This window comes from Galeopterus variegatus, unplaced genomic scaffold (genome assembly GCF_000696425.1).
Source record: "Galeopterus variegatus unplaced genomic scaffold, G_variegatus-3.0.2 Scaffold3303, whole genome shotgun sequence".
In the NCBI taxonomy this organism is placed as follows: Eukaryota; Metazoa; Chordata; class Mammalia; order Dermoptera; family Cynocephalidae; genus Galeopterus; species Galeopterus variegatus.
Window position 1 is genome coordinate 102103 of NW_007729414.1, and position 13718 is coordinate 115820.

Here is a 13718-nt window from a genome sequence, read left to right on the forward strand (position 1 = left end):
AAAAAAAAAAAAAAAAAAAAAAAAAAAAAAAAAAAGAATTGGTAATTAAATAACTCCAAAGAAAAGCCTAGGCCCAAAAGTTTTCACTGGGTGAATTCTATCAACCATTAGAAAAATTTATATCAACACTTCAAAAACTATTGCACACAATAAAAGAGGAAAGAATACTTTCCAACTTATTTTATGAAGCCAGTATTACCCTGATACACCAGACAAAGACATCACAAGTAAAGAAAACTACAGACCAATATCCCTTATTAATACAGATGCAAAAATCCTTAACAAAATACTAGCAAACCAAACCCAGCAACATATAAAAATTCATGACATAACCAAGTAGGATTTATCCCAGGAATGCAAGGTTGGTTTAAGAGTCAACAAAAGTCAATATAACATATCATTAGTTAACAAATCATATTAGTAAAATGAAAGACAAAACCATATTGATCACCTCAACAGAAGAGGCATTTGATAAAATCCAACATCCATTCCTGATAAAAACTCTCAGCCAACCAGGAATAGAAGGAAACTTCCTCAATCTGATAAAAACCCACAGCTAAGAGCATATGAACTGAAGGAAGCCAGTCACAAAGGACCATGTATTGTATGATCCCACTTATATGAAATGTCCAGACTTGGCAAATATATAGAAATAGAAAGCAGATTAGTGGTTGCCGGAGGCTGGGGAGAACTGGGAGTGACTGCTGAGTATGAGGTTTCTTTTCAAGGTGATGAAAATATTCTAAAATTAGGTAGTTGTGATGGTTATACTACTCCAAATATACAAATATCGACTGAGTTGTATAGTTTAAAAGGTTTAATTTTATGCTGTGTAAATTATCTCAATAAAGCTGTTATAAAAAAGAATGCACCCTTCAGCATTCAAGAAGCCCTACAATCAGGTTTAGCCCGAAAGGTTTACAGCTAGTTTTAAATGGTTCTTGATACAAAGAACAATCTAAATCTTGTAGGCTCAAAGGTTCATTCCCACCACAGATCTACATTTATAGTGCACACCCAACAACGCTAAACACAGGACAAAAACCCTCAACAAAAAGGACATTTCTTCCCCTGCATGTATAAAGACAAGCAATTTCCTCTTTTATGAAATACAAACAAGCAGAATAACCTGGAGGCTGGATGAATAAATCCTCAGCAGAGGGCATAGAGGGTGCAACAGCCTGGGGACAACCCCTGCACACACCAACAAGCCCATGACACTCACCTCAAGTTCTTCGCTGTCTTTGGGCTTCTCCTCGGAGGTCTGTTTAACAAAGTCAGGGATAAGGATTTCCAGTGTGGCTCGGGCTATGAAAAGAAAAAGCCTGAGGGTGAGGCTTGGGTGCAGCCCTCTTCCCCGACTCAGGGTGAAGGGGAAGGCAGACTTGCCGTCTGTCCCCATGGCTCAGGGGGTGAGCGAGGGCCCTGGGGAGAGGCAGCACTTGAGAGGCAGAGTCAGGAGAGGGTGGAAGAAAAAGCACATCCTGAGGAAGGGAGACAGCGAGGCAGGCTGCAGGAAGCCACACTGCATGCATACAATTCCACCCTAAAGTCCTGGCAGCAGGCAAGGGAAGAGCTTAGAGCTACGTTTTAGAAGAATGGCTTTGGTGGTATGTGAGAAAGCAACTCAGCAGCATTTGGACGTGGTAAGGAGGCATGAGAGCAGGCTATTGCAGGCATCCAGACCAGGGGACAGAGGCAGTGGCTGCTGTGGGCAGGGAGAAGCATCCAGATCCAATGGGCACTCCAGAGAGAGCGTCCACTGGGTAGAGCATGGGTTATGGCCCAAGGCTGAGAGCACAGGCACCCATATGAACAGGGCTGCCACTGCCACTAGTGTTGGAGGAGAGATGCGTACAACAGCCAGTAGGCTGATGGCTCGGTCTGACCCTGCTGAGCTCTAAGTGCCAGCAAGACATCCCAGTGAACATGTCTAGAGAAAAGCTGGAATCTGGGAAGAGGAAGTGGATTCCAGCATGCAGGGAAGAAAGCGGGTGAGTCCAGAGGGAACAGCAGCAGGGCCACACTTCGGGACATCTCCACCTCCATTCTACACCCCACACTGCAGGTTATCAGCTCAAAACCTCAGTAACCTCCCCATTTGTTGAGCTGACAAAGTCTTTTAGGCAGACCTCTCTAAAACGGACAGTAGGGGCTGGCTGGTTAGCTCAGTTGGTTAGAGCATGGTGCTGATAACACCAATGCCTAGGCCAGCCACAAAAAAGTTTAAAAAATAAAACAAACAGCAGGCCTTCCTGGTGAATGAGGCAGAGTATGTGAGCCCAGGACAGCCCTGCAGAGAAAGGGACAGAGAGTAAATACAATGCAGAAAGGTGTCCAATCGTCCTCAGCATTCCCCATCAAAAGAAAGCAACACCAAGGGACACTCTGGTTCCCATGAGCAAAAATCACTTTCACTGCCCATAAGACCTAGTGAGACTGTGACAAAACTGACACACTTCCTGTTTTGTAAAGGGCAGACTTTCTCTGGAAGACAATGTGGCTATGGTAGAAACCTCAATAAATATATGGGTGCAAGAGCTTGGGGTACACCCAATACCACCCTGCAATGTGGTCCAGAGTCCTCAGAAGAGGTGCCTGCTGCTGGGGCAAATGGCTTTTGTGAAAGAATGTCACCTACTACCAGTGCTGGCCATGAAAGTGAACACCAAGGACATGGTCCAGAAGAGCAGTGGGTTCTAATGAGAAAACACAAGCTTTCCCAGAGATGTGCTGTGATGTGTGCAAGGAGTGGTTAGTCCAAAATATGGAGTCTGAGGACTCAGGAAATAGTCCTCACAAATGTCAAAATCACTCGAGAAGAGTGCTGACAACATGCTGGTACACCTCCTCTCTCCTAGCATGCCCACATTGTGTTCAGTTTAAAAACAAACCCACTCCACAGTGTGCGCCCAACATGCCCAGTCAGCTCTGCGCACACTCCAAATCCGTGTGCGGCCAGGACAAGGATGGGAGACATGGGCCCAGCTGTCGCTCGGCAGAAACGGGCTTTCTACTTCCTAAGTCTCACATTTTACTTTCTGATTAAGTCTTTTCCTATGAGCACATACTTTCAAAAATCAAAATAGATGATTACGTAAGTAAAATGAATGTGCCCCACCCACGCCCCCCAATCTGCCACCAATGCTCAGCCCCTCCCTAACCAAGGGACAAGGCAGGCATGGCAGGCAGCATGTGTCTCTGTGACACCCAAGCAAGCACATTACCAGCTTTATTCTTCGCAAGTTTTTTGCTGCTTGCAGTTCCAGATCCATAAGTCACACCATCAATGGTCACCGAGGCACCAAAAGGCTCACTTGGGTTCTCTTAAAATTAAAATTACTTGTTTTAAAACACACTTGCCAAGACATTAAAAGCATGCGCACATTTACGCATGTGGGCGTGTGCATGCACACAGACACACAGTCTGCACACACTAACAGACAAGGTGCAGTCGGGCCGCCCCTACAGAGAGCCAGTCCATGCTTGCCCGCAGAGACCTGGGGGCTCCCTGAGGTGTGGAAACAGGGCTGCGACAGGGACCAAGGTCTATGAAAGACGGACACAGGACTGTTAGGGGTGAGGAGGCACAAGGTTTAGCGAGCCAAAGAAACAACACCCTAAAAGATGAGTGACCCCTAGGCTTCAGCTTCCAAGGAGAAGATAAACTGGTCTCATAAGGTGTGATGAGGGTGCCCACGGAAGACAGAGCTAGCACAAAGTGTAGGCCTAAGGACCCTTCTTCTACCTGGGGGCACCGGGAGACCAGGGAAAGGACCCAGCGCACAGCAGGTAGGCCTTCCTCACAACAAGGTTGTCCGCAAGAAACAGGATCAGGAGGCAGCACGGCAGACAAGATGGGACAAGAGGAAGGCAAAGTGGAGGGTAGGGGGGTTGACAAACTTGAAGGAGAAAGCAGAGCCATTCACCCTCAGATAGGGCACATCTCCGTGAAAATGAACCCCCATCTGCAACACGCTTCTCTTGGCCCTTCCCTTCACTTCTGTCCCAGTACGGCAGGGCTAACGGTCAGCTCCCACCTCCCCAGCACTGACCAAAGTGACATGTGTATGTTTGAGACTAGGACTGAAATGCGGAGGGGTCAAACTTACCACACTCAAAGAAATTATACACGGGGCGGACCTTGAGGACACGCTGCATGTACTCGTGCAGGATGCAGACCTCGGATTTCCCGTTGGGGTTAATGACAAACTCTGTGACAAGAAGGACCGTCTCAGCAGCAGCATGAGGAGCTGCCGCAAAATAGCACTCATGGGCCTGGCACCATCTGTGTTACCGAGTCATCATTTAGAGGCTCACCACAGTGAATGTGGCAAGCCTCTGCCTTCATAGGATAAACGAAAGCTTTAAAAAAAAATGCAACTCACTCACAAAACATATGCTCTAAGCATATCAAATTAAAAATAACAACATAACCAGTCTGCTGATGTTTAAATGTACAAGCCTAATTTACCTTTCTTGGTGGGGGCATCTTGCACGGATAAAGTGATGAGCTTCTGATTGGCCGGCAGGATGGGCCTCTCAGACTCGGCCTGTTTCCGTTTCATTTCTCTGTTGAACTGCCGCCGCTCAGCCCAAGTCCTAAATTTTTTCACAGTAACTTGCTCAAAGTCAAAACGCTTCTCCAGGTAGTTCCGAAATTCCTCAAGATCTGCCCAAGATTTACCAAAGAACCCAATTACTAAAATTCCAATGTAGGAGACATATTCCCTCAGCCCAGTGCACAGGACAGCGATGGACTGACCATCAGATGGACCCAGGCCACAAGACAACTCTTTCCTTTTCTGTCCCTTTCAAAGGGCAAGGAAAGCGAAGAATCAGGTCCCCTCACTTTGCCAGCTCAAGTTATACCGGCAGGTCCCTTATGGACAAATTTCTGGGGTGTCCTTATTTAATTGGGGCAAGAACAATATAAAAGTTAAAAGGAAAAAAGAAAGCTTAAAAAAAAAAATCGCATAACACCAAGGTCAAGTGTCCAGATCCCTGTACCAGCCAGCTATGTCAAAAACAAAACAAAAAACTCAGGTGGCCTTTGGGCCTTTCTCCTGACTGCCAACAACGGTTTATGCTCCATGTGCCCCTGGCTGCCCAGCACTGCTCTGACCACCTCACTCTCTTCCCTCTGGCTGCCCCTGCTGCCTCTGTACTCAGTAACACACACCCAGGCAGCGCCCTGCCTTGGGGCCTTTACATTTGTCACGACTCTTCCCAGGCCACCTCCCCTTCCTCAGCAGCAGCTCCCACCCCACACAGCTCTTCTAGGGCACCTCACACTCAATAGAACCATGAGATAGGCTGGGTAGCAACATTCAGGCAAGCAGAAATCCTGAAAATGGAAAGTCCTCTTTGAAAGTGACTCAGCAGGTGAACTGAAAGGTCTGCCACGAGTGAAGTGAGAGCTAAGACTTGAATGGGTAGAACTAAGCTAAAAGACACAGAAGAGAGAATGGTAAACTCCAGGATGTACCCAAAAAGCAACTGTGGGATTTAAGAAGAAGGAACTGCCCACGGAATAGTGGCAGTTTCCCAACAATGAGTCCACGGACAAAAGAGGCACACTCTGAGGCTCATCAGGATAAATCAAAGCACCACCACATGAGCATATCCTACCAAAACAGCAATACGTCAGGAAAGAGTGTACAAGCAACCAGAGAAAAAGGCCATGTAGGTCCTGCAGAGCCCAGGCAGATTCTCACAAGAACAGAGAGACTGGTCTTCCTAGCCATGTGGGAGCAGACACTCACAGACACAACTAGGATCTAGGAAGGATGAACGAGACCCAGGAAGGATGTAGAATGCAGCAGCACCTGTGCAGACGGGTCCTGGGCAGTGAGGAGGGAAGAAAGCTCCCTTGGGGAACTTACCAACTGATTCATCTTTGCACACCTCGACTTTAGCCTTCACCTGCCCCAGGGCCCCAGGGGCTGCCTCAGCCCCAAGAGGGTCCTTCTCATCCGGGGGCCCCGAGTCAGCACCCATGGAGTCGGGCTCTTCCAGGGGGAACTCCAGTTCTGCAGATCGGCTCAGGGTCTTGACAGGGGACACCTCCCCACCAGAGGTGAGCTCATTGCTTTGCTCCCGTTCCTCATTGTCCTTCATTTTCTTGTAATGCAGACAGGGGATGCTACTCAGAGGAGGGTCGTGTTTCTGTGGATAGTGAAATTGCAACATGAGTCACAAGGATGACCTGAAGTTCTGAAAATCTGATGCCTTTCACCGGCCTCTGTTTGGCTACAGTGCAACGTGTGCAGATGTGCATGTTTCAGTCTTGGAACTTAGAAGCCTAAATTCGAGACTGTTGCCTCCCCTACCCGTATGCTTCCCGTGCCCAAGAAGTACGGCCTGGACCAGGTGACCACCCGAGACTCTCTGTGTAGGTACACGGGGACTCCGGAGTTATGGAATGTCATGATCCACCCGTCGGGCAGCGGCTCCGTAGGTGGGCGGCCACGACCTACATGGGAGACGAGAACATCCTGCAATCACTTTAAAAGACTTAGAACTGTCGCCATGGCACTTCCCACACATGAAACTGCTCCGTGTTTATGCATATCTGGTCTTTTATGTTCATTTGGTCTTCCCAGAGACTTTCAGTTCCTGTCCACCTCACTCACTGCTGTACCCCAGGCCTAGGACAGCAAGGTCAGAACTTATGTGTCAAATCAGCACGAGTGCCCTGGACACAAGATTCCTCTCCTGCCTGCTCGGCCATGGTCAGAGCACCCCAGGGGCTGGGAAAGCTTTGCTAACATACTGCATGTCTGGCAGCCACTGTTCCTGGTGTCCAGGTGACAAGTCTTTACTGCAACTGAGCCACACACAGTCACCAGCTTATAAAACACTACTCCCAACCCCTTCCATGCTCTACAGGGAGCCCGCCTTCTACATCCTGGCCCTCAGCCCACAGTCTCACCGGTGTTCCTGAATCCCCATGCATCTCTTCGGGCCCTGTACCAAGCCAACATCTCCACGAGGATGCTCACAGGTGCCTCCAACCCAGTAAAGACAAAAACCAATCCCGACGCTTCCCACACCCACCCCGCATCAACAACAGAGCCTCATAAGCACAGCTCTGGGTACCTCCTGACTGTTCTCCCCTATATCTCCAAATCTAAGTGCAAGTCACACTGCCTGCACCTCTGAAATACCTCCACCTCTACCCAAGGGGCTTCCACCCTGCCCACCTACAGTACACACACCATGCTGTGTCCAGGAGCCATGCTTTTAAACAAAAACTGGGTAACAATGCCTGCTTCTGGGGGCTTCCCACAACATCTAGTATAGAATCAGAGCCTGGACCATGGTCATCAGCTGCTACCTCACTGAGCACCAACCTTTGTCCTCAGCCTCCACACCCCCAGGTGCATTGTCTCCTGGCACAGACCAATGTCCTTTCCTCAAGGGTCCACTCCTGACCCCATCAAAAGTCCCCTCCCATTCCTCAGCAGAACACCTGCCACACTATGGTTTCCATAGCACTCTCCTGGGTCTGTACTTGGGTCATATGTCTGGGTGCATCTCTGTGTCCTGCCTGCTTTCCTTTCATCAAACATGACTGTCCTGTGCTCAAACACAAGCCTCTACACAGCCCAATGCCCGGCACCAGCGGGCTCTCAAAGCATTTTTGTTAAAGACACAACCACTCTGCTGCTGTGGAAACACTCATACTCTCTAACCCACCACTTACTTTTGAGCACTGTTTTAATCTTGGTCATCATTGGCTGCACGCTTGTCTCTCCGTCAGATGGATGGTCACTGTCTCCTCCATATTTTTCCTCCATTCGCCTCTTTTTGGGAGCACAAAGGCCTTCCTCCAGCAGAGCATCCACATCGTTGTCAAAGTCATCCTGCAAAACATACTGTTCAGATACCATAATCCCAGTGTCCACACTCCTGCCCCACAGGCAAGCTAACAGCATTAGTGAGAATGGACACAGAAAAGAGGGCACTCAAGGAAGGCTCTGGGTGTGCCTTTATGATGCATGATCATCTGAAAAACAAATGGGATAAAACTGACAACTGAAACCAACACACCTGGTCCAGTGCACCCACCACCAAGGAGCCTTCTCAGCAGCACCTGCCGACACAGGTTGGATAAAGGGTACAAGACCAACCTGTTGGTCAAACTTTTCATTAAGAAACTTTAAAATCTAGACTCCTTACATCTTTCTCTTCTCCACATTAACCTTATTTCCCCTCACATGGGGTTTTGTTTTAGTTTTTTTTTTTAATTTCCCTGCTTTCAAAAGCTGCTGCAACCCCCAAAACTCTTTCTGTGTTTCACTAAGAGCCTTCCAAAAGAGGGGTCACCAACATACCTCATAGGAGAAATTCAAGGCCTCTTCATCCACTCTGTCTCTTTGAACGATTGCTTTAGCCGTGAACCCGCCTGCTCCTTCTTCATCTAGCTCCAAATTGTCAGTAAAATCTTCTAACTCATCGAGCACTGCATACTCCACTCTCTTTTCCTGATCCAGCTCATTCTCCTCATCCTTCTTATCAGCACTCTCACCCCCTATGCCTACCCCGTTACCAACACTCCCGCCAAAAGGACAAGCATGCACGTCTCCACTGACAGGACTAAGGAGCAGACCGCATTCTGCCCGAGCGTCGCGCTCCACTCCTGTGTACAGCACCTTCCTGTCCTTACTCCTGCAGCTCTCGGTAAAGCTCACGCTAATCTTTACATCCTTAAGCAACTTAAGGTCAGGGGAGAACTTCCGGACCGCAGGTGCGTGCCGGGCGGTGCGTGGGCTGTGGCCACTACAGTTCGGGTCTATGAGGAGGCGGCCCTTAGAGAAGGATCCTTTGGAGAGAAGAGAAGCTCCGTAGAAGTTGAACGGGTCCTCAGCAGGGGGTTCGGACTGTCCATCACCACCAGAGCCAACGTCCATTACCTCTGCATCACTGGACGTTTGCAGGGGAGGTGGTGGAGACTGTTCACGGGGCAGCACTTGGAAGGGGCAAGCTCGGTTCTCCATCATCACTTCTCCTGCGGGCTCACGCGGGAGAGGAGAGGGACTCTCATATGTCTCCATATTAAAAGCGGTTAAGACTATTTTAAAAGACCAGAGTTTTAAAAAACCTTACATAAAATCTATAAAGCTAACATGCACAAGTCCGTCGAGACCCAGGTGCCGTCCTGCCCGCGCTGCACACGCTGGCGGCTTAGTCAAGCTGGCCACATTGCTCTTTTCATTAATGTAGACAGCTTTTAGAACCACTGCCTCAATTATTGGAAATCACAATGCACTCAGCTTAAATGACTGACGACTAAGGGAGTCTGTCTTCATGCCAAAGTGGCACCTTTCTTCTTCCACCTGTAAAGAAATTTAAAAATATCGTCACGAAATGACAGAAACCTTCCACTTCCCTGGTACCATGTTAAGAGTCAAGAGCTATTAACAGCATAGTAAAGAGCTTAAAATAATACTGCCTATGATAACCTTTTAGGCATCAGAACAAACCAACTTTGCTTTTTCATCAGAACCTAAATCATAATTTAAGTCCAAACTTAAATATTTTATTAACTGTCCACTTTAATTCTTACTTCAAAAGCACAAAAACAATATAATCTTAAGGCTCAATAATGATAAAAAAAAAATTACACTGATCTTCACCGCAGCATTCTGCTAACTCACTCTATCAGGTGAGCAAGCATGCGGTGGTAGGACGCCCTTTATGGAGCTCACATAAAGTGCATGGCCTTCCTCAGGTCATCAGAGCGACATCAATCCACTCACCTGCAAGGGCTGGGTCAGTCAGAGGGTGAGCACAAGACCCTCAGCTCAACTCTGCAGCACTAGGGGCCTCAGAGGTATGGCCAGGTGCTCTGCTACCCAGAGACCCCAGGGCTCTCCTGGGCCCACAATGTGGCACATGGACAGTGACAGTGATGCAGCACGCTGAGGTCACCAGAGGTGGCAGCATAGTTCTGTTCCCAGTAGAGGAGAGGGGTGGGTGGCTGTGGGAAAGGGAACCTGCCAGGGTTTTAGGGTGGAGCCATAGGAGACAGCTGGAACCAGGGCACAGAGTCCTGGCTGCCACCTGAAGGCTGGCTCTATCATGGGGGCAATAAGGAGCCACCAAGGGTGAAGCAACTCTCATGCCACAATTAGGTCCCTATTTGAGAAAGGAAACTGACAACTCTGCCAGACACAGGTGACTGTGCCTGAGGTGTGGGGACATTTCTCCAGGCCAGAGGACAAAGGTTTGAAAGAGGCCCTGACAATAGGGCTGGAGATGTCAGTGTCATAAAACTCTGGAGCCATGACTGGCCGAGAGACAGAAGGCCAGAATACATCAAGAAAGAGGTAGTTGTTGAATCCACAAGAGGGTGGCCACACAGAGAGGGAGGGTTAAGGATGCAACTCTAGGAAGCTTCGTTACAGGGGCAGGACAAAAAAAGAGATGACATGAGGTGGAGAAAGCAGGGCCAAGGGGGCAGCCAGAAAACTCAGAGGTCCACAGGAGGAAGAGCCACCATCAGAGCAGGAGAAGCACACGCAGACACACACACACGCATGCATGCACAGAAACACACATGCATGCACATGCTCTGTACACCAGTGCAGATATGCACTCTCCCACACCTGTGTGTGATAGCTTGATCAGTTGCATGGACAAAACTGATACTCTGAAGACCCCAAAAAGAACAAGAGATAGCAAATACCACATGTTTATGAAGTTTATGGTGAAGGAACAGAGCATGGTGGTTGTACTTTGAAAGGGACACAACATAAAAACTGGAGACTTAAGTTTAATTAATTCCCTTAACAAATATTCACTGACGGTCTACTCTGAAGGAGGCACTACCACGAACAAGAGATGAGGTCCCCACAGCCTAGATGCAGCTGGAAGGGCAAGAGCCACTGCACTGTCACTCTATTTCCTAGATGCTAAGATGTCCTGACATTTCTGAATTCAATGGGAATTTAACACAATACCTCCCCAAAGCCGTGTCCATCAAAGGTGCTTAGGATCAAGGAAATACAGCACACAGAGAATGGCAAACAGAAGTGCAGTAAACGCTAAGGAGGCCACAGCCAGGCAGGAACAAGGAACACCAAGTGGGTAAGGCCAGTCTCCTGGCAACCAATAAAGACCATTTCAGAGAAGAACAGGTCAGCATGCCCAGTGCTACAGACCACAATTAAGACCAGGACCAGACATCTCAGAACCTGGCAAGTCTGCAGAGACCCTAGTGAGTCAATCCACGATCCTGGGGCAGAAAAAGCAAAAGTGAAATAGAATTGGAGGGATCAAACACAAATGGTAGTACAGGAAGGAGAAGCCCATTACCACGTTAAAGGCTAAAAAGCAGCCAGCATAGAAAGGCAAAGATAATAGCTGCTGAAGGGTAGCCTTAAAGAGGCGCATGGCATAGGGTCCAGGAGCCACAGAAAGGGAGTGTGCACTCTTGGAAGAGCAGGAAACCTGCTCAGCCCCAGAGCTTGGGGGTGTTTTTCACTCTTCCTCTGTAAAATTTCTCTATTCACTCAACAAGTGTTTGCTGAAAACCTTCCAAGTGGCATGCACACACCGTTCTAGGTGCTGCGGACACAAGACAGACAAAACCCCTGCCCTACAGGGCTCACGTTTTAGCAGGGGAGACAGCCAAGTAACAACTAAGAAAGCATGTACCGTGTCACAGGCTGAGAAGTGTTCAAGCTAAAACAAAACAAGTGAAGGGTTGAGGAAGGGGCGGCAGCTTTGGGAAAGGTGGTCAGAGAAGGTCTCAAGCCAGCATCCCCCTGAAGGCAGAGTGAGCCAGGTGAATAGCAGGGGAGGGAGGAGGGGACATTCTAGGCAATACCAAGAGGAAAAGCAAAGGCCCTGGGGCAGGAGTGTGGTGTGGCCAGCTAGAGCAGTGTGCCAAGGGGGAGTGACATTAGGCCAGGTCAGTGAGGGCAATCGGGGCCAAGGCTAGGCCTCCTAGGCTGCTGCCAGGACTTTGGCTCTTATCTTGAGAGAGACGGACCATTGGATGGAGGTTCCAAAAAGTGACACTGCTTGATCCAAGGAGAACAGTGGCAGTCAACCCTCAGCCAGGCCCTGTCTAAGCACTTTACTCATTTTAACTCACCCAGTGCTCACAAGCAATGTGAGAGAAAGGTTAAGCACAGAGAGGTTAAACAACTTGCTCGTGGTCACACAGCTAGAAGTACTGGAGCTGTTTTACCACCCGGGCAAGCTGGCTTGAGTCCATACAGCCTCGGTTTTCTATCACTTTACAGTTTAAAAGAATAACTGTGTCCAGAAAAACAGGTGGATAGATGGGGGTGGGGATCAAGGATGAGAGCAAAGAGAAGAATTAAGAGGCTCACCAGGTATCTTGGACCAGGACGTTAAGTTGGAGGTATTGAAAAATGGTCCGTTGCTGGAAATAGAAGGTAAGCTGAAAGGGCTTCCTGAGGGTTGCACAAAGGCGTAAGAGAGAAATCAAGGTGACCTTAGAAAGGCAATGAGGAATGTTTGGGCATGGGTGGAGATTGGAGTTTGGTCTGGACACAGCTACCTGGCATCAAAGTAACACATGAAGATGTGGAAAAGGTAGCTAGAAATGCAAGGCTAGAGCGCAGAAAGGAGGCCAGGGTTGGAGATGGAGACATGGAAGATGTCAAGGAAAACTGGCATTAAAGCCAGGAGACTGGATGAGATAACAAAGGAAGGGAACTATGACAAGAGAAGCTAAGAATTCCCACCCCAAGGTCACAGTGAGACTATAAAACAACCCCTAGCAAGTGCTCTGCCTAGCCATAATGGCTCAAAGTGGGGCTCTCCGGCCCTTTGGCCTCACTACTGCTTCAGCTGATTGAACACATGGGAACAAACCTTGCCTTGGTGAGCAAGCAGCAGACTCCCCTGGAATCCTGACAGAAGAGTAAAACCAACCCACTTGGAGGGCACCCTTCGTTGGAGTCCACTTGCTGGGCTGGAATCGAAGTGCAGGCTGTGATGGTCCAGTGCTGCGGCTGCTGCCTTTCGGTCAAGCCTCTCCCACTGCAGCCTCCTGCCCAACCCAGTGGCAAAATGACCTCATTCATTCCTTTTGTCAACCTCCAAGGGGCCTCACATCCTGTACTTACAAGCGACACTCGGCACCCGACTGACCATTCACTCCCTTTGATGAGTGACCGCCTGCAACGGCCGCTCCACGACCGAGAGAGCCCAGTCAGTGGGTCCTCAGTAGACAGCAGACAGTGGGTCCTCTCCTAGTGGGTGGCCTCGAACAGTGGACAGCCCTAGACTGGACTGCCGTGCATCAGGTAACCAAGCACATGCGAGCATGCAAAACTGCAAATCAAATTCCTACCATGAGCAACCCAAGTCCACCGGATGATACTTGACAAGTATCGCTGTCAACAGGTTGCCACCTTCCATTTATTTCTACCATGCTCATTGTTACAATAAAACCATATCCCGATTATCTAAGTGACTACCAATCCATAAAAATTTGGTGGAGAAAACGACTTAGGAGACTTCTCGGATTTCCCAGATTGTGTTAAAGCAGGCAGAGTTCTGGGCGAGCACTGTCCCTGTCCACACCTTTCCCACCTGAAGGCGATGTTACGGCTTCGGGCCCACCAGCCGAGGAGCCTCTTTATCCAGACGGACAGCGACGAGCGTCGGCGACGCCTGGGCCCGGGCCCGCCCCCTAGCCCCGGCCTCGGCCTCGGCCCCGGCCCCGGCGGAGC

The 13718-nt window shown here is 49.1% G+C and overlaps 1 protein-coding gene across 2 annotated transcripts in view; it reads right to left on the reverse strand.

The window, feature by feature from the left end:
• The window catches only part of DGCR8 (DGCR8 microprocessor complex subunit), a 31066-nt gene extending 21721 nt beyond the window's left edge, over positions 1 to 9345 (reverse strand). The window contains exons 1-8 of one of the 2 annotated variants that reach the window (XM_008584540.1): positions 8340 to 9345; positions 7709 to 7868; positions 6333 to 6475; positions 5886 to 6168; positions 4475 to 4672; positions 4113 to 4214; positions 3228 to 3326; positions 1226 to 1308 (exon numbers count right to left, since the gene is read on the reverse strand). In XM_008584540.1, coding sequence (XP_008582762.1) covers positions 1226 to 1308; positions 3228 to 3326; positions 4113 to 4214; positions 4475 to 4672; positions 5886 to 6168; positions 6333 to 6475; positions 7709 to 7868; positions 8340 to 9059 — 1788 coding nt within the window. In that variant the 5' untranslated portion in view covers positions 9060 to 9345. The remainder of the gene's footprint in view (positions 1 to 1225; positions 1309 to 3227; positions 3327 to 4112; positions 4215 to 4474; positions 4673 to 5885; positions 6169 to 6332; positions 6476 to 7708; positions 7869 to 8339) is intronic. The other variant, XM_008584541.1, reaches the window with a different exon arrangement.
• Positions 9346 to 13718: the final 4373 nt, after the last annotated feature.